Raw genomic sequence first — 24,815 nt, 5'->3', positions numbered from 1 at the left:
GGAGAAAAGTGTATTCAAGGTACCATCTAAAACCAGGATGAAAAAAGCTGAACTAGGTATAGGGCTTGGGGCTTGATGGGTTTGGGGGAGATAGATTAAAGGAACCTTCTATGAGGTTCCTAGGGCAAGGGTCCAATTTTAAGCATGCTGTGAGATGTCAAAGTACTAAACCCCAAGTAAACATTTTAATATAGATCTGCCTATGCAAAGACTGGCTGTTTGGTATCACTGAACTAAGATATGTGTGTATTCTATTTCTCCACCAAGGAGACCAGGCAGAGATGAGGTTTTCTATGCTGTTCCTGCAGGTCCTGTGCTTCAAATCAAGCCTCTTATCCAGTTCACAGCTTCATACTCAATCTGATCCTTGGCCAACCACAGACTCCTTCCCTCCATGGACAGCGTTGCCTAAGTTCTCCCCATAGGCCTGCCAGCCTTCCTCTGAAAGGCTTGACAGAGAGCTCCAAAAAGTTTGAGGGGGAGCCTCCATGGAACCGCATAAGGGACCTGCTTGTCTCCACTTCAAACAGTACCTCTCATGAGCTGCTTCACTGTGTGAGAAACTTTTATCTCCTCACTTTTGTAACTCTCTTCCCACCCCTTCCCAGGGCCATTCTCTACCACCACCAACTGTGTGAGCTGAGGCTGCTTTTAAACTGGAACTTCCTAAAAAAGAAAAAAAGAGAAAGAAAAAAAGAAAGAAAAAGCCATTTCTTTATTGCAACAAGCCTACTCTGACAGTAAGCATAACTCAGTGTGTATATGTGTACACTTTGGAAAACGATTTCAGTATAATTATCAAAGCAATTTTTGCACAAAATTTGTAGGAAGATGCTCTTATTTCATGTTAAAGATCCAAAATCCCACTGCAGAGTAGGAATTTACAATGCCTAATTATAAAGGATGGAGAAATCAAAGTAAACTCATTTTAGGAAAGGTTTATAACTGGCTGACTTTCTTACTAGTAGTCCTAGCATACAATAAACCAGGATAAATCTTTTTTGTTTTAAAAAAAAGTTAACCATGACATACATCTTCAGTACTCAGACTTCTATAATTCAACTGTAATGAACTTCAGAGTTGAGCAGGAGTTACCTGAGAGAAGTGATTAATGAGATTTTAAAATAATTTTTTGGAGACACAGACATACCAGCAAGTTAAGAAAAATTATTTTCAATGTTTATAGTCTCCTTTGAAAAAAAATTTTTGGACAGTTTTGACTTTTCTATAGGGATGGAAATTTTCTACTTTGGAATCAGTCTTTCTAAATTGTAAAGGTGTTTGGGAAGTGAAAAAAAAAAATTTTCCTTAACGATCCATGAATAAATAGAAGGACTGAGTTAATTATGCAATCGATTAAGTTTCCTTGCTTTAAAATTTTAAATACGTGAAAAAACAAATCTGTATTTTTAAAAATGAATAAATGTTAAAATAGAAAGCTTACTATTTAAATTAAAATCCTATTTTTAAATGACAGCTATTTCCTTCTAATTAGAGCCTAGATAAATATTCCCTTTACCAATGCTTGACCTTTCTCTGTAACAGCCCTACCTAGTGATTCTCCGGCCTTTGCTTGAACACCTCTAATGACAAAGGAACTCACTACCTCTGAAGTAGTTTGTTCCCAACTTGGGCAGTTCAAGAAGTTCTTCCCTTACAATGAGCCAAAAATCCATCTGTTAATTTCTGTCCACTTATCCTGGTTCTATTCCTTAAGATCACACAGAACAAGGCTAATCATACTTGCACAATGGGTAAAAACACAGCCTTAGGCTTGGCTTAGAGACTGGTCTCTATCACTCAAGTGGATTAGGGACATGTCCTTCTCTGTCTCTGTCCTTCTCCAGCTGTAAAATACACACGATAAGGCGACACTGTACAGCCCTGCTATGAGGGCTAAGTGAGACGATGAATAGCAGTATGGTGTGAGCACACTGGGAAACACTCAAGAAATGCCCCTGGTGTCATGAAGGATGGCACTCATGACCCCAGTACGTATTTTCTCCTCCAGGCCACACTCCCTCTGCTCCTTCAATTACTTATCTAAAAGGCTGCAAGTTCATCACCCTCGGCTGTCAGCATCTTTTAAAGTCAGGTAGTCAACACTAACATATCATATCAAGTATTGATCTAAGAGATCCAGTTTGTAAGAATTTTGTTTTATTTCTTTTGAACAAAACTGCATTCTCGCTGAGAGTACAGATGGAGGGCAATGAGTGACTCCCTTGTTTTAGTTTACAGCACTTCTATGGAATTAATCCATTTTCCTCTAAATTCTGGGATCATGCCCGCCTGCCGAATTTCACTGATATTTATTACCAAATGGGTGCTGATACCTTATCTCCCTGAGATTTCTCCAACCTTGTTGGACTCTTCTTTTTGGCCCCTCTACCCTACTGATTAATGTACACTGCAAAGAGGTGGTGGCTCCTGAGGGCAGATTCTCTTCTCACGGCAAATACAGTAACAAACAGAGACATTCACCAGCCCAGGGGCTACAGGGCCAATGCTTAACTCTGGGAAGAAAAAGACTTGTTTTGAATTTAAGTTCTAAAAAAAGCAATCTTATTAAGCAAGAGAACAAACTAATAAGCCCTTTCACTACACCCTTAGAACGATCACTCTCCGTTATAACTCTGGCTGGTTGCAGGAGAGACAGAGTTCCAGGGACGGGCAGGAGAGTGCTTTACAACTTGTACAGGTTTGCAACGATTCTGTTTTGCAGTCATCTTGCAGGCAAACCCTCATCATCTGCTTTAGTAACAAAAGAGTTTGGGCTATTTCTAGGATGACCATACACGATCTCACCCCCTGCCAAGCTCAGCATATTGAGATTAATTTAATCTGCTTCCCGCTCTCCCAGACTGCTCTGCGGCCTGCTTAGGGGAAAGCAGCTTAAACGTGCAGCAACCTGCCCTGCTGGCCCTGAGGCCAGATGAAAGAGAGACAAAGAAGTCCTCTATCTTTGGAATTCTTCCTTACTCAGTTCCCTTGACCGGTCCAGGCTGAAAGTGCTGCTGGGATTCCCACAGGTCTCAAATGCCTTTATACAGAGTGAGGCACCTGGATCTGCAAGGCGGAGGCCAGGACACCCTGAGAAGGAGAGGCTGCAGGAAGGAAATAAAACCAAGCTCCAGTGGGGGTGGGGGAAGGGAGAGGTAGAATCCAGCATTCTATTGAAGCTGACCACAAAGGGCCAAGTATTTGGATGAGAATGAACAAAGCAATGTGTTCTGGGGGCGTCGTTACATAACACAGGCCTCAACCTGTAGGCTGCGTCTCAATCTGCTCTCAGGCTCTGGCAGAAACAGTCCTTATAGGGACTGGATTAAAACAGGAAGGGGGAATCCCCTCCCCACTCCCTGGGCCCCATTTGTGAAATTATCTGCTCAGGGTCAGTCTTCTCTGCTAGGCAAAGCAGGGGCCCTATTTAGGCAGGGCTGTCCGGGTCTTGTCTGTATCTTCAGGGCTAACCCAGTGACCAATACATGACAGCCATTTAATAGGTGCTGAACCAGAGCATGTGGAAAGTGTGGTCTCTGTCTTCACGGTTGACCAGAGTACTGTTCTCTCTAGTCTTCCAGCAGCAACCCGTCACCAGTTGAGACTGGCAAGTCACTTTCTGAGGTGGTAATGACTGAGATGGAGCAGCTGGGCTGGTGTCTGCCTACAGGAATGGCATTTCTGGCTACCTGGCTCTGAAGAAGAATAAGAGCTACTCCTCAGCCCATTTCTTCTTGTTAGAGGGGGGATTTCCTCAGTGGAAGGGAAATTTAGCATTAAATCGGCTCCAAAGACTGCAGCTCTGGGTTCCCCGGCCCGCTTTGAAACACTGATGCTGGCGCCAGGCATTTGGAAAGGCATGATGACCTCCAGAAGCAGAGGCTGGAGGCGCCTATAGAAACAGCCTTGCCCCCAGGGCCAGGAGGTAGGTCCAGAGAGGCTGAGCTCTCCTGCCCGTGAGGACAGAGGTTGGGCTGGCCCTAGCTTGGCTCCATCTGGGCCACTTTGGGACCAGTTATGGTGCTCTTTATAAGCACAGATACAGCCAAAATCATCAGTTACTCTAAAATACAGTTCAGTACTAACATTTATTGTGGGTGTTTCAGATGACCTGACCAAGTCTTTCTATTTGCCCTGAAAATACGCAGCCTTGAAGACCTGACTTCAGAGGAGATGAAAAGCAAGCAGGGCCTCTCCCTGTACCCCTCAGCTTGGCCAGTGGCCATTTCTACTTTCTACAGACATGAGGAGAAAGGAGTATTTTAATTTACAAGACTTCTAACTACTCATGCCTGGTAGCAGCAGTAATAAGACAAAGCTAATGAAGTTAATAGAGGGATTCAAGGAGGCAGAGTAGGTGATAACACGGATCATTTGCCTGCAGCAAATTCTGCTCGACAAATGGCAAAACAAGGTCACTTATACAACACAGAGCGTTCTCTCCAGGCCCCTGGCTGTGAAGTCCTGCTCACTGGGCCTCAGCTTGGCAGGCCAGTCCCATGGGCAGGAGGGGTGACAGCAGGGCTCCTAAACAACTGCCTGCTCTAGAGAGACCCTGAGCGGAGCACTTGCAAAAGGACACCCAGGGAAGCCACATCCCAGGCGGAGAGCAGCAGATGCAGACCAGGCACACCCGGCGCTAACATGGGGCGGCAAGCTGAGGGCCCAGCGAGCCCTCAGGAAAGGCTGTGGTCACCCTTTACAATCTCATTATAGTCGGGCCCCTAAAGAAATTAGTGCCGCTCCAAAAGTGAGGGAGGTACAAAATCTCATTAAGTACCAATTTGTTGGTGGGGGGAGGGGGGAGGGGGATGAGAGGGGGAAAGAGAGGGAAGGAGGAATCGTGGCTCCACCCTGGGACCCTGACAGAGTGGTCAACTAAAGACATTCATTTGGTTAACAACCTGCTTTAAAATGCAAATATACACTTGCAGTCATTCACACCTAGCTGTGAAACATTTAGAGAAGCAGAGAGCTTTCCTCCCCATTTAGGGACAGAAGGTCTAGGGGGAGGCATGGGGTGAAGAGTGGATATTTTGGATCAGGGGCACTAGTCCTCTGTGGACTGGGGTTAGGAAGGTCCTGGGTCTAACATCTTAATTTTCCAGAGGAGGAAAAGGGTGCATAATTAAGTCTACATTTCAGAATGAAGACAAGAGTGTGTGCCAACTAATGAAGAGACTACATTCTAAAACGGGCTTCCCTGATGGCTCAGGGGCAAAGAAAACCACCTGCCAATGCAGGAGACCTGGTTTGATCCCCAGGTTGGGAAGATCCCCTGGAGAAGAAAATGGCAACCCGCTCCAGTATTCTTCCTGGGAAATCCCATGTACAGGGGAGCCTGGTGGGCTACAATCCTTGGGGTCGCAAAGAGTCGGATGTGACTTAGAAAGTAAACAACAACACCCACTAAATCACGCACAAAAGGAGCTCTTAGAGGTGGAAACATTGTAGTTCACTTCCCACCCTGGGTTCCCCTGAGAACCCAGAAGGTAAGAGGCACCAAGGCCAAATGTTTGTAGCTTGTGCAATTCTGCTAAGGACCAAGATGTCAAACACACAAAAAGTCCTTGCCTCCAGGACACACAACAGGCTGTGGCTTTTTCTCACAGGTGCTGTCACTGTCCTGCCCTCAGAGCACTTTTGCTCTTGGGAGCCTCTCCCAAGAAGGGAAGAAAGGACTGTGACAGGAAGATCCCTTTGGCCCGCTCTGCTGAGTCACAGGAGGCCCACACCCGGGGTCCTCACCTGTGTCTGTGGGGAGCTGGCTGGCACAATGCCAGGGAAGCTGGGCCAGGTGGCCTCAGACGGGCCTCCGTGTCACTGAGGAGTGACCCTGTTAAGTCTGGGTTAAGAGGATTCAAGAGCAGACGGGCTTCCTGGATCTTAAGCATCAAGTCTGGTAGGAGGGATCCTCCTCCTCCCTTGCGGCCATTACCATACAGCTGACTTTCGGCCTGTCTCTTAGGACACAGGCGGAGCGCAGGGCCCTTCTGACTCACCCACAGGCCCCAGCTACAGTGGACATAAGCTGAATTGTAAACAGCTGAATGTTTTCCAAGCGGCCACCCCCAGCTCTGGAGGAAGGAATCAATGGAGTGAACCACCAGCTGCCCTCACACGGTTCGGGACCGGGACTCGGGGGGGGGATTTCCACACAGCTGCAGCACTGCTGCCCGGCTCCGGCCAAGGACCACCGTGCGATGACTACTTCCGGTTGCAGGGAGCCAGGGAGAGTTCTCAACAAGAGCTCCACTTACTGGAGCCAGTCTTCCAGTCTCCAGTGCCCAGGAAGGGCTCCCAGATACCTGACGTCACAGTTCTCTCGCAGATGCTGCGAGATTTCACAAGGCAAAAGGTGTGGAATGGACATGAGAGGCCCTCTGCTAGGAACAAGGGAATCACTGGAGACAAGAGGAAAAATGGCTGAGTGGAAAGGGCACTGGCTCTGGGCAGACCTGGGTTCACACTCTGGTCCCATCTTTGATCACCTGGGCAGCTTCAAGCACTCGGTACCAGCTTTGTGTCTGTGTCTCCATCTATATAAATGACCATCATGCTGCCTGTCTTGCTGGTTGACGGTGAATATCAGAGTTTATATATGTAAAATGCTTGGCACTGATTACATCTGGAAACTGTGCTACACAGCAGTTAAGACTTGGGATCAGAAAGACCCTAAGCTTAAATCTTAGCTTATTATCCCAGGTAAGTTACTGTAGGCCTCAGTTTCCTCAGCTGTAAAAGGGGATGCTTATCTTTGTCTCATATGGCTGTGGCAAGGATTACATGTGATACTGCAGTTACAATGCAGTGCAAGAGGCCTGACCTGCCATTGGAGGGCTCCCATCACTGAGACTCAAGAGACCAGGAAGCCGCCCCAGGCTCAGTGCACTGGGCCTGGCCTCTTGCAGCTCCAGAGCACAGCTGTTCTTTCAATGGCCCAAACTCAGGTATCATTCATGTTCCTCAGATGCGCTGGCCTACTCAGGGTCCTGTCCTGGCACTCCTGAGTTCAGGCTTCAGGAAGAAATCATACTTCTGCCTTGACAATTAACTCTAACACAAGGGAAATATACCTGCCATTGAGGGCAGATCACACGTCTTAATTCACCTTCAACAGTCATTAATCCAAAGGACATGAGAAGTGCCCGATTCCCTTCCTATGCATTTATTTCATGAAGAGTCTCAGGGTATCACACAAAGGAACCCCAGAAACCAGGAAAGAATTTAGGAGCAAAAAAAGAACCACTTGGTTCTTATAATGCCAGGAGGTAGTCTAGCTTGTGAAAATAAATTACTTTAAAAAGTTGAAGATAAAATCATGGAAGATGGATTTGTAACAGTTAAAAAAACCACCACAAATGTTTAGAAAATTCTCTATTTTCAGGCTGATAACAAGGAAAGGCCACCATGTTGCTGGATATGATTCCTTTTTTGTTTACCAACTGCAGAAGCAACAATATTCTTAGAGAAATGGGTGCGAGTCAGAGAGAGAATGCACTGGAGAAAGCCAGCCTTGGTTGTCCTTGTCTCTGTAATGGGATAGATTATTCTTATCTTGCAAATCAATCTTCTTGATCATTTCTGTTCTTAGAAAACACTGCCCTCTCCCTTTAATAACCATCGTCTAAGTTTTCAATCACCCTACTTTGCTACCAATCAGCTGACAGAAGAGATTAATACTGGAGGCCTAGAAACGTGGACTTAATTGATTTTTAAAAAAATACAGTATTTGGCTCACATTAATTTTGTTTTAATTTACAGTGTCATTTGCTTGGGCTGTTTTAAAATGTCTTAATATAGCAGTGTGGATTTAGGCCACATACGGATGGTTTCAAATATGCTAAAGATATCAGTAACTAGAGATAATTATACAGTATTTGAGATACAATAGCCATGCAACTAGGGCTTTAAAAATAACTCCTAGCAGTCATGAACTCTCATTTTCTTGCCAACAGTTCCAATATTCAGCATCAGGCCTGCTCTTCCTAATCTACCAGAGGAGTTGGTTATGACATGGCATCTAACAGCCATCTGTAAGAGAAGCTATGACAAATTTCACTGCTAAGAAGAAAATCATCCAAGACACAGGTTTCTGCTTTAAAGAAATCCCAATGGCAGGCTGGGGCTCTCTTCAACATCTGGATTTATCTTAGAATACTGGCAATCCCTGTTTAACAGCAATCACTTCTTTGGCAGATGTAGAATGTTTTCTTTTGGACTGAACTAAAAAAAAAAATCATTTGGAAATTTAAAGTATAGGAAAACACATCCCTTTTCACTAACTATAAATAATTTGGAAGGGGAAGGAAAAAGAAAAAACCATTAAGTATGCTGGCCTAGATGATTTTGCAATGAATCACACAGCAACAATTTATTATTTAAATCATATGCTATTTTTTTTAGTATATATCTTCAAAAACTAGTCATTCTTAATTATATAACTGGATTAACTATTAAAAAAAATTTTTTTATCCATGTCAATTATAGTCTACTTTTGTAACTAATGGGGGAAAATGCCCTGAGTCTGTAAGACTGTTGTCTTAGATAAACAAATGGCTGATTCTTTTCCTAACAATTCCCAAAACATCATAAAGTTGAATTAAAGATGGTTTGTCTCTGAGTTTTTTTTTTTTTAGACAAGTATCATATCTGTGTTCTGATGTAACTAAATTCAAGCTGAAATTTTTAAATAAGTCAATGCTTAAAATGAAAGCTGCATCTATTTGAACTGTGGATAAGCATTTCAAGTTATCTTAAACAGGCCCACTTGAAACATTTTTAACAGAACACATATTCAAACAGAGTCTTTTAAACTGGTGACTCACACTGCAGTTTAAAGCAGGCCATAAAAACACTGAAAACATAAATCGGTATATGTTCATCACTCTACCTTGAGGGGTTAGTCCCAGCTTTGATTTCCATCAGACAAGGTGCTAGTAAGGACACTGCCGAGAGTCATTTCCGTTACTGGCAAAAGCCCTCAAGGGAGCAGATTGCCTAAGGCAGCTAGTCCTCACTCTGCTTCTCCAGGGGGTGGAAAACACCCAAGCATCTCTACAGCCACTTTCGTGAGATTCCTCCTGAGCACAGAAAAGATCATCATCTTCATCTTCCAGTTGCAAAAACTGGCACCAAAGAAAGGGAATAAAAGAGAAACTATGCTTTTCTGAAGGTGTCTTGCTTCCTTACTCTTCTTTCTAGTAGATGTGACGTAGCTTTTCAGAGCAAAATCTTTTCCAGGAAGGGATCAAATCTGCCTGGAGAGTAAACAGCACTGCACAGCTGGGAGAACTTTAATAATATAATCTGGGACTAACCAAGAGGAGGTAAAAACTCTCAGTGAACGTCACACTTCCATGGAGCAGCCTTACTAGAACTGGAACCACCATCCTATTTTCTAGTTTGTCAATTTAAACTTTATGTTGGCTTACCTACCTATCAATGTGAGCTGAAAGGGAAGGACTTTGACAGGAAAGGGGTGAACTTTATTCAGCAAATAAGTTACTGAATGCCTAGAGAGAGGCCCACAGCCCAGAGGACAGAGACTTAATCACAACAGGAAAAAACAGAGACAAAAAGACATTCACAAACTCAGGGAAAGGTTCTTAATTCTGAGATAGTAATTGTTTTCTTTCCCCGAAAACAAGAAAACCTACAGAGGGTATGCTGAAGTAAGAGCATGCAAGACCAGAGGCATGAACAGTTCAGTTTTATAAAATCATCTATCTATCTATTCCCCTTATTCTCTCTCCCACTGAAAGATCCAAGGGATCCAAAGTATCTGAGACAGGAAATGAGTAAGGCAGGAAAAAGGATGTGGTTTGAAAAGAGTGGATTCTGGGGCTGAGCCAGAGCAAGGCACAGGCACAGGGTCAAAGATGGGGGAAGGGGCCTCGGGGGCAGGAAGAGAAGTCTCTGGGTTACCAGTTTAGACCAGAAAGTCAGTGTCAGAGGAGGGATGTGTGGAGAAGCACGAGACACATTCCTAAGAGGTTCTCCTCCACTGCAATGCAGAGGAACAAGGGCTGAAGAGGCCCACAGCCAGGAGAATCATTACAGGCACAGAAGGAAGAAGAGCTGGAGATTCCTCCTCACTTTGAGGGCAGTGGAAATAATACCTTGAGTGCACCTGACAAAGGCAAGTTAGAAATTAAGCCAGGACCTGGCAGAGAAGTGGACGGGGCTAGGAGGCCATGAAAAATACTGGCAGAGAAGTGGACGGGGCTAGGAGGCCGTGAAAAATACCAATATTCATTAAGCATCTATGTGCCACCTAGCAATACAACAACAGCTTAAAAAGGTGTGTGTGGGGGGGTGGGGGGTGGGGAAGGTGATGAAAACAGGAGCTACGGCTCACAAAAATGCAGTTGGACAACTGAGAAGCCAACTCAAGAACAACAGAAAGTGGACTTGAAATTAACGCTGGAGAGAGAAAAAAAGGCATCTCTTCTTCCCAATGTGTATGAACAAGCCTGGAAACAGATCCTGGGTGGGCTGAGAGGCAGAGCTCCCATGGTGAGTGCCTGGAAAGGGCAGGTGCCACACGAGCACCACTGCCCATATGCTGGGCCCTCTGTGAAAGAAGCCAGCCCTTGTGAAGAAGCCGAGCCAGAAGCTCTGGTTCCCGTCTGGCAGGGACTGGAACTCAGGGACAGAAACAGTGGGAAACACACAGGCATCAGCTGATTCAAAAGTGTGGTTATTTCCACACAGAGATCCAGATGTTGAGGGCGAAGAGGGGAAAACCACTTTTATATTCTCCACAGTGCCTAGGACAATGCTTCGCATGGGTCAGGAGGGCAAACAAGGTGTGTGAAATCTGAGAGGAACCAAAACTACTTAGCTGTGCAGGTCTCTTAAGATATGAGATAGAACCTCTTGCCCTGTAACCAACACAGTAAGTTTCTTTCTCTTCTAGAGTCAAAATGATATGAAGCCCTACATCCCATGTGACCTCAACTTAAGCCCTAAATCAACAGACACTGCCACAGGTCTGAGGCCCTGTACACAGAATAAAAACTGGGGAGGGTGGGGGCAGACATACAGGAGCAAGAAGGAATTTCCCTGCCTCATTAGCCTGCAATTTTCAGACTCATCTAGAAATCCTAGCAGTTCCAACGTTTGGGTTGACTGGGGGTGGGGGTGGGGGATAAAAAAATCCCAGGTGAATGGTAATTGGATTACCCAGTTATGCCCCAGAGTCAAATGGCTGGAAAAGGCTAGGACAGCAGGGCCTGATACCGTTACATTGACACTATTTTCTAAACCAAAAATTGAAACATTTAGCTGATAAGACAATGGGATGGAATATTTTAAATTGGGGTTGTCCTAGAAAAATTGGGGACATATGGTGGATTTAGGTCGGTAGCTTATTTCACAACAAGGGATCCTCTGGATCCAATACGCTAATGGAAGGGGATTAAAGATCTGGGATGGGAGATCTAAGGGGGAGAGCTGTCACTGATTTGTTAAGCACGAAAAGGAATAGAAAACTGTGTCTCTGTAGACAGCAAGGCAACAAGGTCAACATTCTAGGTATGGAGCAGGAAGGGAAAGGAAAGTTATCAGAACTGAAACTGTGTCAGTGAAATCTGTTCTGGTCTCAAAAGCGGCCTTGGGGGAGGGAGGGTGAGGACTGTGGCGGTGGGGCTGTCACTGGCACAAACTGGTATCCAGCAATACAGCAGTCGCCGAGGAGTTCTCGCTGCAGGGTCGCCGTTAGTTGGCAACCTGACCTTGGGCAGATTACTTCCCTCCCTGTGGACTTCAATTTAACGACGGAATCTCACAGGGCTCGATTTTTAATGTAAAGAGCCCACACAATACAATATGCCTTCATTTGGCATGGGAAGGAGAGAAAACGCTCTTCTAAAAATGGAAGAGAGGACGGACACAGAACAGCTTGTCCCTTTCCATCCAATTAAAAGCCTCGTGAGACTAGATTAAAAACAAAACTCTCCAGCGAAGTCGTAGGCCCTCCAAGATAGGCAGTCGCCTACCCAGAGAGTAAAGCGGATGCCAGCAGCCCTGTCCCTAAGCGGACCGTCCATCCCCGGGAAAGCGCCGTCCCCGAGGACCGAAGCGGGGGTGGGGGCGTGCGGGGACACAACGGAAGCGTTGGGCACGCCGAGGGTGACGCAACGGCTGCCGGGGGAATGAGGGGCAGGCAGGGTCCCCGACGAGGCGGGGGAGGCGCAGGACACCTCCCCGGCGCCCGGAGGGCGAGAGTCGCGGGCTGGCACGGCCTGGCAGCCTAGTAGGCCCGGGCCGGGAGTGGCACCGGAGGGCGGTGCCCGGTGTCCGGTGCGACGAGCGCGGGCCGCGGGACCCCTCCGGGCGAGAACCCCTCCCCCGCCACGGGCACTGACCTGTCCAGGGCCCGGCTGGGCCTGGCCGGGCGGGGCCTACACAACCCCTCGGCCGGGCGCCGCCTCGCGCGGGGTCCCGGGCCCGGGCGGGCCGCCTCCTCTCCGCCGGGAGCCTCCGAGCCGGAGCCCGGGGCTGCCGCGGCGCATCCGACCGCACCGGCCGAGCCGGCGTCCACAAAGGGCGGCAGGGGCGCGAGGCCTGGGTGGGGGTGTGGGCGCGGGCGGCGACGGATTGCGCGCGCGCGCGGCGGGCGCTCTAGGGCTGCAGCCGCCGCGGAGACAATGCGGCGCGTCCCGGCAGGGCTCCCGCGGCCGCCTCCGCCAGGGGCGGGGCGAGGCGCGGGGGAGGAGCCTGGGCGCGCGGGGCGGGGCCTGCGGGAGGCGGGGCGCCGGCGCGGAAGCCGGGCCGCGCGCTTCCTTTGTGCGGCCGCGCCAGCCCCGCCCCCGCGGCGCCCTCGGGAAGGCGCCGTGAGGCCGGTGGCCTGTTAGAGACGTCAGGGTGAGGTCTTGGGAGGCAGGCGCCGCACCGCCCCGCGCCGCGCGGACTTCCGCCCTCGCCCCGTCAGAAGTCCCCAGTGCGGTGATGGACTGTGACTCCCGCCTGGCGAAGTCGGAGGCAGGAAGAATAACGACTAGCACTAATTGAGTGCTTAATTTGTGTCAAGCCCTACATGCGCGCTCTCTCCTCTCACTTAAAGAGTTCACAATAACCCCACAAGTAGTCATTATCCTCCCCACTGGGAACTGAGTATCAGAGAGGTTAACTAATGACCAAAGTGACCCAGTTACACCTCCATAAACGGGGATAATGCCTCTTTAGGCTTCCTATGCAGGTTAACTGAGGGCATTTACACAAATTGCCTGCAGTGCCTGGCACACAGTTGGAGCCCAGTAAATGTTACTTCTTTTCCTAAACCACGCTGGTTTAAACTGAATTGTGGGGAAGCACCTTCATTCAGTAGACTCGCTAGAGCTTGTGAGACTTTCACAAGCCCCCAACCCACACCCAGCTTTATGCTGAATAGATGATTCGAATTTCTTTCTCCATGCTTGACTTCTAGTTCCAACATTTTCTCATATCCTTACCTTTCTTAGCATTCATTCATCTCCCCATCTCTTTCCCCTCAGGCCTCATCTCTTTTTGTTTCCACATTTTACATTTATTTTATATTCCCTGATGGTTTACTTTGCTCTCTTTCTTTCCCTCCCCCCTACCCCGCCCATTTTTCAATGCCTTCTTTCATTAATATTCACATTTCCTCCCCCTTTCAGTCCTTACATTTCTTACACTTATATTTTGTTCTATAAACATGCCCACACTACTCCCTCCCTACCTTTATCCACTTCACTAGTCCCTTCTGGAATGCCGTCTGCCCAGCTCCACATGTCCAGGTCCTACCTAGACTCAAGAAAAGTAGCTGGCAAACTTTTTCAGTAAGAGATCAGATAGTAAATATTTTGGACTTTGTAGGCCATGTGGTCTCTATTGCAACCATTCACCTCTACTGTTGCATCAGGAAAGCGACCACAGACAACACTACATGAATGTATGTGGCTGTGTTCCAATAAAACTTTATTTGTGGACACAGAAATTTGGATTTCATATAATTTTCATGTATCGCAAAATATTCTTTTGAATCTTAAAAATGTTTTTTTAATGTAAAAAAATATTATTAGCTTGTGGGCTGTAGGGATACTGGTGATATGATGAATTTGGCCCTTGGGATGTAGTTTGCCAACCTTTGCTCTAGAATAATGCCACTTCCCCCACTGCAATCTACCCAGATAATCTCTACTCAGTAGTAACTTTTCTCTCTTACCTTTTAAAGCACTTACCCATAATCTTTCTATGACATTTATCATATCTTATCTTTTACTGTATTTTTTTCCTGTGCCTTTCTCATCTTTTCCAGAGGACCTGAAGCTCCTTGAAGGTAGGGTACAGACCTTCTTTCTCTGTGGATTACCTCCCATTTCACAATGCTTTGCACAGAGCAGGCATTCAAACATATAACACAGAATGGATATTTAAATCTTGGGTGGTTTTGACAGTTGTTTCCATTGTGCAAAACTTAACTTTTCCCATGAGATAGAACCTTAAGAACAGGGTGCTTTGTGATATGTGTATCATTTGGACTAGATTTCAGAAAAAAATTTTGAGAGTTTTATAGACAAGATGAAGAAAGGAAAGGAAATGTCAGTTCATCCAGAGCTTGTTGGATAACAAATAACTGAACAAAGACTGTTGATTATCACCAACCTGCAGACAGGGCATGTGTCTTCAGTCAGGTCCTATTCAACATTTCGATAGAATGTTGGTTAAAGACAACTTTTAACCAACAACTGTTGGTTAAAGGCAAATTGGTTAAAGACATGCTATATAATATACAGATGGCAAAGTTAAGCAGAGGAGTTAGTAGAATGAGTGACAAAATTCAGATATAAAACATTCCTGGCCACTTAGTCTCTCTGTGCCTCAGTTTTCTTATCTTGAAAATGGGCATGATAAAGGTTCCAGCTTCAGAGAGTTACTGGCAGGATTAAGTGAGGACATGCATGTAAAGCTGGTAGAGAGGACTCATTAAATGCTAGCTATTAACTGTTACCATTTTCTGGTGTGCCTTGAACTGTGGGCTAAATTCACAAGACACCACTGAATGGATATAATTAATAACATTTTGGCTCACAATATAAACTGTACAAGTTTGAGATGGAGGGGACCTGAAGCGATAGCAGTTCACGTAAAAAGAAACCACAAAAACAGAAACCAAAACCAAGCCCAGCCCCTCTGGGATTCACAAGACACAATGCTCCGTGAACTAAGGGTATCATTCCCTTGGGTTGGGGGAGTTAACATGGGGTCATAGGTGCAACGTCCTGATGAAGGTAGGTGAGGGCATTACCCCTGAAGTCAGAATTATGGGGCTGCCCTTTCTTACCTGTGAGACCTGGAGCCTTACATTTCCTCCTCTAAATAATGGGGACAATAGTAATCATCTCTCAGGGATATCATGAGTGAGTAAAGGAAAACAGAACTTGGCACATAGTAGGTGTTCAACAAATTTTAGTTCCTCTCTACTATGCAGAGCTCTGCCTCTTGGAGGGCTTATAAAGCTAGGTCTAGGTGCCAACCTTGGGTCACTAGCATCTTTTTATATTCAGAATTAATGTGCTTCATTTGGGCGAATCACACTTAAGAGAATTAGTGGAAAGGTGGAATGTGGCTAGACAAGAATGATCAGCATGGTGGAAATGGGAGGTCTTGATGTGTGATAAGTAAAAAATGAAATAAATCTCAAATATTTAGCCTGAAGATGTTTTTTTTTTTCCTCTCTCTCTTTTTTAAATGGGGGGGAATGGGGAGAAGAAAGAGACATGATAACTGTCTACACACACTGTAGGAGATGGACTCCATTACAGTCCACAAGACAGAATCACAGCCAGTGGTGGGAGTTCCAGAACAATAGATTTTGGCTTAATTTGAAAAGCCACTTTCTGATAATTAGAGCAATCTCACAATGGAATGGGCTGCTTTACAAAATGGTGAACCCCTTTTCATTGCAATTTTCCAAGAGAACTCTGATCTTTCTTAATTTTTCGAATTTTCTTTGCTTTCCTTTGCTTTTCTCTTCCTTGATCCCTCTTCCATTCCTTACAGGACATTTATAACTACTTTGTCCCAAAGTTCTTTTATTCTCATTTCTCTTTCTTCCATTTCCAAATCCCCCTTTCTCTTGGTTCTCTCCACCCCCACTCCCAGCACATTTAGTCCAACAATGGAACTGCCTCCCTGAGTTATAGGTGGCCCATGGCCCAGAATGTCATTGAGATCTGGGCCAAGATGACTGCACACTGGCAGAGAAGAAAAGGAAAGTGAGGGGATTGCTGTGGGGGCAGAGGTACCACCATGGTTCTCCTGTTAGGGTAGAGGGATCAGTGGAGCCTCCTGAAACCCAGGTCTTAGAGAAGCCTGCCCGCCACTGAGCGCTCAGTGGGGGAGCCTGGAGCAGAGTCGCTGTTCCTTCAGTGAGGCTTTCCATGAATCCCCTGCTAGCTCCCCTTAGGCATTGCCCTCATCTGTGTGCTATGCAGCCGCCTTGTCATATAGCCAACTTCCAGAACACTCTCTCATACCAAGCAGAGCAGAGGTTTGAGACAACTGGATCCCTGGGTGAACTCTCAACCTGGCATATGGCTATGTGGATACATCTGACAGCAGTGACAGACCGGCCTCATCTAGAACTTTCAATTCTTTTCTTTCTCTATCCTTTTATACCTTCTGGGTCCTCTTTCTTTATCCTTGCTTCATCTTCTCAATCCACTCTCTGATCCCACCTACCCAACTTCTTTCTTGCCACTTGGGGTTTATAGTTTCCTTCCCGTTCTAGAGGTCCAAGTGCAATGTGCCAGTGGGTGGCAAGGAGGGCTGACTCTCTCCCCTCCCCCAGGGGCCCCACTACACTTCATACCGTGAGCTGGGGACTGCTGGATGTTCGGGCTCTTGGGCACAGTCAGGCCACCTGGCATGGCAGTGATGATGGCTTGCTGATGTGGTGATGGGCCAGACCGAGTCTCCGACCCACTCTTCTCCCCAGGTATCACTTCCTTCCAGTCATCGGGGGTGCACTGCTGGGGCTGTTGAAGGACAGGACACATATGATTTGCTCATGAATTGCTTCTACATTCCTGGAAGCGTCCCCCATTTCTGTGGAGCTTGGGGAGAAGGACATTAAGATTCAGCCAGCCCCAAGGTAGGGAGAGGCCCCTTTTCTTTCCTGGAGTACTCAGCAAGGACTTTGATGCTCAGCCTGCCCAGATACACATCCAAATGGGGGCTGTGGGATGGCCTGAGCGGTGTCCTCCCTCTTTGTTCCCTGGGCCTTGGGATAGGCTTACTCACCACCGGTGAAGCAGGCTGTAGTTGTAAGATGACAGCCGAGGCGTGCTGGAACCTGCGCTGAGGGGTGGGGGCCAGGCCCTCGGGATATCCGTTGTGAGCCCCAGTGTCTGGTGTGGGAGGGGGACACTGCTGAGAGCTGCCAGGCTTGTGCAGATTGGCAGCAGGGCACTGGAGGGGCAGGGTGGATGGGACTGGGCCTAGCGGCATGGCATGGGCTTCTGGGCTGGGTTGCAGGGCCAGGCTCGGAGGGACAGAGGCCAGCTGGGGATGGGACGGGGCTTGGAGCGCCGGCCGTGATGGCTGGGGCGGCTGCTGCTGCTGTGATGGCTGCTGCTGCTGCATCACAAACTGGGGCTGCAGGTGCTTTGAGGATGGCTGGGAAAGGAGCTGGTGCGGCTGCAGCTGAGCATAGGCTGAAGAGGGAGAGGCCAGGTTAGGTGGCATGGCTTAGCCTGGTCTTCTACTGTGTCCCCCCAGCTGCGCCCCCTCCCACATCCCCATAAAGAAGGCTCTCCAAACTCAGTGTTCTTGCTTTCATCTCTTTCCTCCTTTGCCGAGAGCTTAGCCTGGCCATTGCTAGGGCCTGACTTTCTCTCTCTGTTTTCTTGCTTTCTTCCTATGCTGAAACACTGGGCCCTTGGCTGGCCCTCAAAGCCCAATGCAAAGCTCACCTTCTTTGTGAAGCCTTCTTGGATCATTCCAGCTGTTCACAGAAACCCTGGATACTGGAGGATGCTACATTCTCTCTCTCCGCCATGCCCTGCACTTGCTTTGCTCCATGTTTGCAACAGGTGCAGCTCATCACCCAGCCCAGCTCTGTAAGGATGGCTGTTAGTCACCCTCCTGGCTCTGCTCAGGCTGGGCCCCCTCCAGGGAGGGCCTGCTGCACACATAGTCCTCAGACTCTGGCGAGAGGCAGCCTGGGCTGGACCACAGTTTCCTCCTGTTACAAGTGGGGGACCCTGGGCTAGCTGTTTAACCTCTCGAGGCCTCAGATGTCTTCTCTGAAAACCAGAAACAAAAATAGCTCTTGCCCAGAAAGTTGTAAGGATGAAAGAAAGAAAGAAACAACACAAAAAACTGTGCAAATAAAATGAGAGAAAAATGACATAATGTGAACAGCACAGTGCCTGACACACGGTCACGGTCAGTCATTTAATTTGTATATTCAATAATATCACTGAAAGTCTTATTTCAGTCTTAGCTTAGGTTCTGAGTGTCCTGGGCTTATCTCTACCATAATGACGTGTATCGCAATGGATAAGAACTATTTCTTAGCTATCTTCCCTTACAGGTCATGAACCCCTGATGATTGAAAACAATCACGTATGGCTTTATCTAGAACCTCGTATGATACCTAATAGTAGATGAGGGCTGAATAAATAAATGTATTGTCATGGACAGGGGTTCAGGGGTTGCCATTTGCTGCTTGCCCTTTCTTCCGTTTTTAGCCAGGCTGGCTCGTGGAGATGAGGATTCCTATATTTTCTCATCATCCCTCCAGTGTCCAGCTCATGCCTTATGGACAGTAGGGGTTTAGGAAATTCAGCTCAGAGATTGGGCGTTCTCATCTTGCTTACTCTCTGACTAGTGGCATCCAGGCCAGCTTAGCATGAGGGCTGCCTAGTTGGACTGGTCCTGCCTAAAAGCTGTCCTCAGCAGAGACTCTTATAGCTGGAGGGCCAGCAGAGAGAGGCTGTGCTGTGAAAATGCACAGAGGACCACGGCTGGAAGCTCACAAGTGGATTTTTACAACCACAGGCTCCCAGCCAATGAGGGGAATGCCAATTCTGGGTCCTGAGCTAACATTTAAAAAGGATCCTGCGACATAGGTGCAAACACACAGTTAGGAGAGGTACCTTCTTTCTTGAATTTTATCTCTTTTACACATAGGTTCCCAGCTATCTCATCACAAGCCCATGTGGAATTTCAAGCAGAATGCCAGCAGGAATGGAAAGGAGAGGACAGAAACAAGAGGTGTTAAAGAGACACAAAACGCTCCTTGGTGACCTACTGTTGAAGGCAGAGGATGAGGGAGTATGGATGGCCCGTGGCTACAGCTTGGATGATGGTGAGCTGTGGCATAGAGAAACATGGATGGTAATGACGTTTTGAGAGAAATGTGTGGGGCTCCAGATGATGGTAGAATATCCAAGTGGAAATTGCCAGCAGGCATTTGGTGATTATAAATTGTCCCCTGACCCCAACCTGAGCCTTGTCTCCTAATTTCACCCTGAATGGCTCAAAACTTAACAATCAGGTAAAGACTGTTAATCAGGCAAACTTAGTAATCAGGGATTTTTAAGGTGACCCTTGTTAAGACACCCAAGAGATACTGCAGAGGCCATGAAGTGCCTGGATAGGCTCTAGCAGTCAAAAAGATCTGCAGATGAGGGAAAGTATCACTGAAGACTCAAGTGAAACTTGTTCTCCCTTATCCCCAAACCATGAATTCCTATCCTGGGAACAGAGTCCATTTAGGGGCTGCCGGTTTGAGCTGAGAGCTGGAGATGGTGCAGGTCAGAGAGGCTAAGAGGGTCAGAGGTTTGTCCTGCCACCCACTGGCTGTGTGGCCCGAGACAGGTCATTTTCCTTCCCAGGACTTCAGGGTTTTATCTGTGAGACAAGAGGTTTGGGCTAGATGATCATACAATCTGATTGGGGGGGGGGGGGGTGTGGCTATCATAGGAAAAGAGTTTAAAATTCAGGATTTATAATGTGGAAAAAGGAAGTTTAGAGAAGAAGGTTCTAGACCTATAGTGCATAAAGAGTGCAGTTAAGTTAAGTACAGTATGCATGTGTCTACCAAGATTGGGAGAGGCAACTGTTGGCCTCTCTGCCCTTCGTCCCTGGACCTCCTCTCTGTCCCACTCTCTCCAACCCTGTGCTGCTTGTGGAAGGCCATTGTTTTGGAAACAGATGATGCTACTATATGTCAAGCCTGGAAACAAAGCTCATGAAAGCTTAGAGAAGTTTATAGATCAAAGACTCCAGGATATTTTGGGGCAGGGGGAATGTACGTCCTTAACCTTTCAAGGTTTAATAAAAAGCAAAGACCATGATTTAACTCCAGCATTATGCTGGGTCAAATTCCTTTTATTTAAAGTGTTGTAATAACTTTCTAATTGGTCTTCCTGATTCCAGTTTCTTCTCTCTATAATCTGCCTTGTGGATAGATCACAAATTAATCTTCCTAGGGTACAGATCTGATCCTTGATTAAAAGCCATCAGGGACTCTCCTCTGTCTGTGGTTGTCTAAAGGCCCCTGGTGTTCAAGATCTTCTTACAACATAAACCAACCTTTCAATTTTTATTATTTCTTTGACCCAAGCAATCTTTACTGTTCACTGTGTCCTGTACAGAAGTTTGTACCCTGTCTCACACTGTCTAGAGTGCCATAAATCAAATCCTCACAACCTCCCTTTCCTGCCACTTACCAGCAGTGGGAGGCTGGGCAATCACTGGACCCTCTGGACCTCTGGCTCATCATCTTTAGAGTGGGAGTCACGATGATAACTACACTCATAGTTATTTCAGTGAATGACTTATCTGCTTTAATAGGCAGAATTTAGGATTTGTTTGTTTCCTCCCAAGTGCCTCGAATTTAGCAGATGCCCAGTGTGGCTGTATGAATGAATGAATGAATGACAGCAAGGTGGGACTCCAGCTTGTTTGTGCCACAGAACTCTTCCCCTTCAGAGCCAGAATAGGCATGAGTTGGGGATAACCCCACAGGCCATTTTGGTTTTATCAGCACTCTGGTTTACTGAAGACCTTCCTCCTGTGTAACCTCTGCTTACCGCCTGCCTGCCCTTACCTTCATCCACCCTAACTGCTCTGCTCACTGTCTGTGCAGCATTCCTCTCCACTGTGCCCTTCTGGCTTCAACTTCAGTGCTCCCATTTTCCAGAATGCCCTCCTTCTGATTCAGTGATCTCAGTAAGGCCTGAGCTTCTTTGGCCCAGGCTCAGCTCATGTTCTGTCTCTTTGCCTTGACCCTCAGTTACGGGTTTTCCCTCGAACGTCCTGAATGCTCTTGCTTTTATTGCTGATTTCTTTGATTCATTTGTGATTTAACATGTGCTATCTTGTAGATGTATTTCATCGATGCTTAAAAATTCCTATCCCCCATCACCATTTTAACATCTTTTGAATTAGGATGCATATTACAGTTGATGATGCTGGTTTAATTGGTAGTGCTTTTCTTAGAGTCAAAAACATGGTGCATTTTACAATCAGTGGTATCTTAAAACTGGAATACGTTTTATGCTTTTGTGTGTTTATTTCCTATCTATCTGGCCAGATTGTATGCTTTTTGAGTCAAAGACTTGTTTTATGTTTCTTTTTTTTTAACTTATAAGATGTGCATTAGTTAACTAATATTTAGTGTTTCTCTTCCCTTCCACACTGTCCAGTACAATAATCTACACGTCTGTAGATGCTCAGCAACTATCTGCTGTCGATCATAGTGAGGGCAGTGGATTCTCCTCCCTCCTGCTCCCACCTCCTCCCCACGTGGGGTGGTGAAGGTGGGCACTTCCCACAGAAGCCACCACACCAGAGGCGGCCGCATCCCTCTTCTCTACAGCTCAGATGGGGCTTATCAGTTTTTGAAATATTAATGCACAGAAATCTCTCTGGGCCTTTATTTCCTCCTACAGTCCAGGGGCTTCATTTTTCGCTTGGAGCTCTTTTGGCTGCCCCCATCCCCCACTGCTGGAGGGCTCACTGCTTCTAGGGAACAAAAGCTTGGTTCCATGGGACCTCAGCCACGGCTCCGGAAGGCCTCATCAGCCCTTTCTGTTATGGAACAGAGGAGGGGCAGGCCTAGGGCCTCCCCACATTAGGGCCCAGCTCAATGGAGAGACTCCCGGCCAGCTCTTCTTCCCTGTCTGGTGCTCTAACCTTGACAGCCTCCTTAGAATCTGAAGAGACTAATTCACCGTTCCCCAAACAGTTGGTTGTTAGCAGCAAGAGGATTAAGGGCCCCTGTGCAGGAGGGCTGGCTGTGAGGGCTTACCGACACGCCCCCTTTGCTGCATCCACTGCCAGAACTTGTGACCAGTAATGGATCTTGATTGATCCTAAGTCTTCCTGGATGGAGGAAAAAGTTCACTGTCCAGAAGTGCTGGGATTCTTGTCTCAAAACACATGGGAGCTGCAAGCACCCCAGATGTAGGTTGGAGGTTTGCTCAAACACATTTTTCTCTGAGCTGCAATACTTGACTAGAATTTGGAATTACATGGACTACCAGTGAGGGGAGGGTGCTTGCAAGAGAGGAATGGCATAACTTTCTACTACCCACTACTCTTCAGGGCATAAAGAGTTAAATGAAGAGATACTTTCAACTGTTCGTTCTCTTGACAAAAATCACTGAGCACCTACTACAGAGCAAGCACTATGTTTGGTGCTGCTGAAACCTGGTCCCTATAACAGGTTTAGTGGAATAGTTTAGTAAGAGAGCGGACAAACAGATACCCTCAACATCACGTAGTAAATGTTAATGACAGGAGACAAGCACACACTACTGAGAATACAGGAAAGGAGATTCAGCTTGGAAAGGAAAGCAGAGAAGGCTTCCGGGAGGAAGTAAGCGTTTAGCATGATTCAGAGTTCTGAAGATGACGAAAGGAAGAGCACGTGGGAAGACCTGAGGCATTAAATGCCATGGTGCTTTCAGGGACCTACAGGGCATCCTGTGCAGCTGAACCCCTGGTGACTGTGTGAGAACAGCCAGAGAGGAAGCAGTTTTGGGGGTGGGGTCTAAATGATGCCAGCCCCCTTCAGAGGCTGCTCATCTCCAAAGATACCTCACATGATCAGGCCTCAGGGAGTGACTGAGATTGAGGCTGACTCTGGAGGTCAGAGTCCCACATACACATAAGTAGACAAGGAAGCTCCTTTTAGGAAAACCTGAAGAAATAGGGACATAAATTTTCTGAGATGCAGTCCTTTCAGGCTTAGGGCTAGGAGCAATGTGAGAGGGGAAATGGAGGGAATCTGAGGGATTCCCTGAGGGAATCTCCCTGGCAGAGGACACAAGTTTACAAAAACAGGGTTGCCCACCTCTGGGGCACGCTGTGGTGGGCTGTCTATGCCCTAATGTCTTTAGACCTGCCCTTCAGCTACTTGGCAAAACCACCAGACAGCCTCTGTGAGCAGGATTTCTTGTAAGACAGCTTGCAGCATTAGAAAGGAAACTACCCACCCTTGGTAGATGGATGAAAATACAGCAGAGGTGGCTAACGGCATGGATTTTAGAGACAGATCTGGTTTGAATCTTGGTTCTGCCACCTACAGGCTGTGCAACTGAAGACAAATTGTTTAATCTCTCCGAATCTTGATTTCCTCTTCTACAAACAGTGATACACTTCAGAGAGTAGTCTGTTAGTATCAAATGGAAGATTATGTTTCAACCACCAAGAGGAGAGGTTCACTGCCTTTGTTCATGCTGAGAAGATGCACAATACACGGTAACTATTCTTAAAATACTACCTGCTATGTATATATTGCTTTGAACTTCTCAAAGCATTCTTATAATCTGAGTCTCATTTGCTCCTTACAAGCACCCTCTGAGGCGAATGGGCAGTGTTCCCATGTTACGAGCAAGGGGAGAGAGTTGTTTCCAGGAGACTCCTACAATGCAGCAGATTCAGGGAAAATTGACTTCATTTGACGAGGCAGGGTGTCTTGGATCTCATAAACGCTGGAAAAATGCTGACGGGCGAGTGAAGGGCGCAGTCAGCAAGTGCAAATTAAGACGGCAGGCTTTCAAGGGTTAGTTGGAGGCTGTTGAGAACTTTGGAGGTAATCTTGGATGGATGAGGAAGGGGGAGTGTGATGCCAGGAGAAGAAGTGGAAGGTCTGCACAGGTCATGTTGGTCACAAAGGGGTTGGGGTTAGGGGGAGGAGAGGTGGAGGATCTGTGCGGGGAAGCCCTGAGCAATTACAGTGGTTCCAGGGTCTTGAAAACTCCCACCCAGCGTCAGTGGTCAGAAGTCATTAATGTGCTAATTATTGAATCCCTCCTGCGACCCAATGAAGCAGTGAAGGTTTCTAAACAAGCAAGGAGCAAATCTGTGAGGAAGGTGACTCTGGCAGGTATGGGAGGAGGGTCAGGTGGTCAGTTAAACCTCATACGGTCAGCGGGCCTTAAGCAAACCTGGGAGCTGACACAGAGAAAACATGGTCAGAATGTGGTGAGAAAGTGGGTGGTGATGGAGGGTGGGAATAAGGAATGAAAGGGAACGAGTATCCACTGTGAGCCTACTCAGTGCTGGACACATCTCATCTCATCCATCTTTATAGCATGTGATAAAAATAACCATCTTTGTATTATAAACAAAGAAATCAAAGTTTACAACGATGAAGTAACTGGATGCTGGTCACAGAACCAGTAAGTGATGAAGCTGGGGTCTGAAACCAGGTCTCACTGTGAAACTTCTGCTTTTCCCATTCTAACACTACTGCCTCCCCGAAGGGAAATGAATCAAAACCGTCCTGAGATTGTAAGCCTGGGTCCAGGAGTACCTGATGACTG

General features: G+C 46.9%; 1 protein-coding gene across 19 annotated transcripts in view; it reads right to left on the bottom strand.

Annotated features, from left to right (window-relative positions):
• The window catches only part of PHC2 (polyhomeotic homolog 2), a 110,421-nt gene that overhangs the window by 11,113 nt on the left and 74,493 nt on the right, over window positions 1-24,815 (bottom strand). For 5 of the 19 annotated variants that reach the window (XM_081585716.1, XM_081585718.1, XM_081585714.1 and 2 more), the window contains exons 8-9: window positions 17,275-17,687; window positions 16,844-17,009 (exon numbers count right to left, since the gene is read on the bottom strand). In XM_081585716.1, coding sequence (XP_081441842.1) covers window positions 16,844-17,009; window positions 17,275-17,687 — 579 coding nt within the window. Of the gene's footprint in view, window positions 1-533; window positions 667-8,896; window positions 9,087-9,195; window positions 9,319-12,005; window positions 12,695-13,708; window positions 13,812-16,843; window positions 17,010-17,274; window positions 17,688-17,945; window positions 18,279-24,815 lie in introns of those variants that run through there. The other 14 variants (XR_014080912.1, XM_081585720.1, XR_014080916.1 and 11 more) reach the window with 12 other exon arrangements.

This window comes from Giraffa tippelskirchi, chromosome 3, assembly GCF_054371585.1.
Source record: "Giraffa tippelskirchi isolate mGirTip1 chromosome 3, T2T-mGirTip1v1.2.pri, whole genome shotgun sequence".
In the NCBI taxonomy this organism is placed as follows: Eukaryota; Metazoa; Chordata; class Mammalia; order Artiodactyla; family Giraffidae; genus Giraffa; species Giraffa tippelskirchi.
Note: the sequence above shows the minus strand (reverse complement) of the source record. Positions and strands in the feature narration are given on the sequence as shown.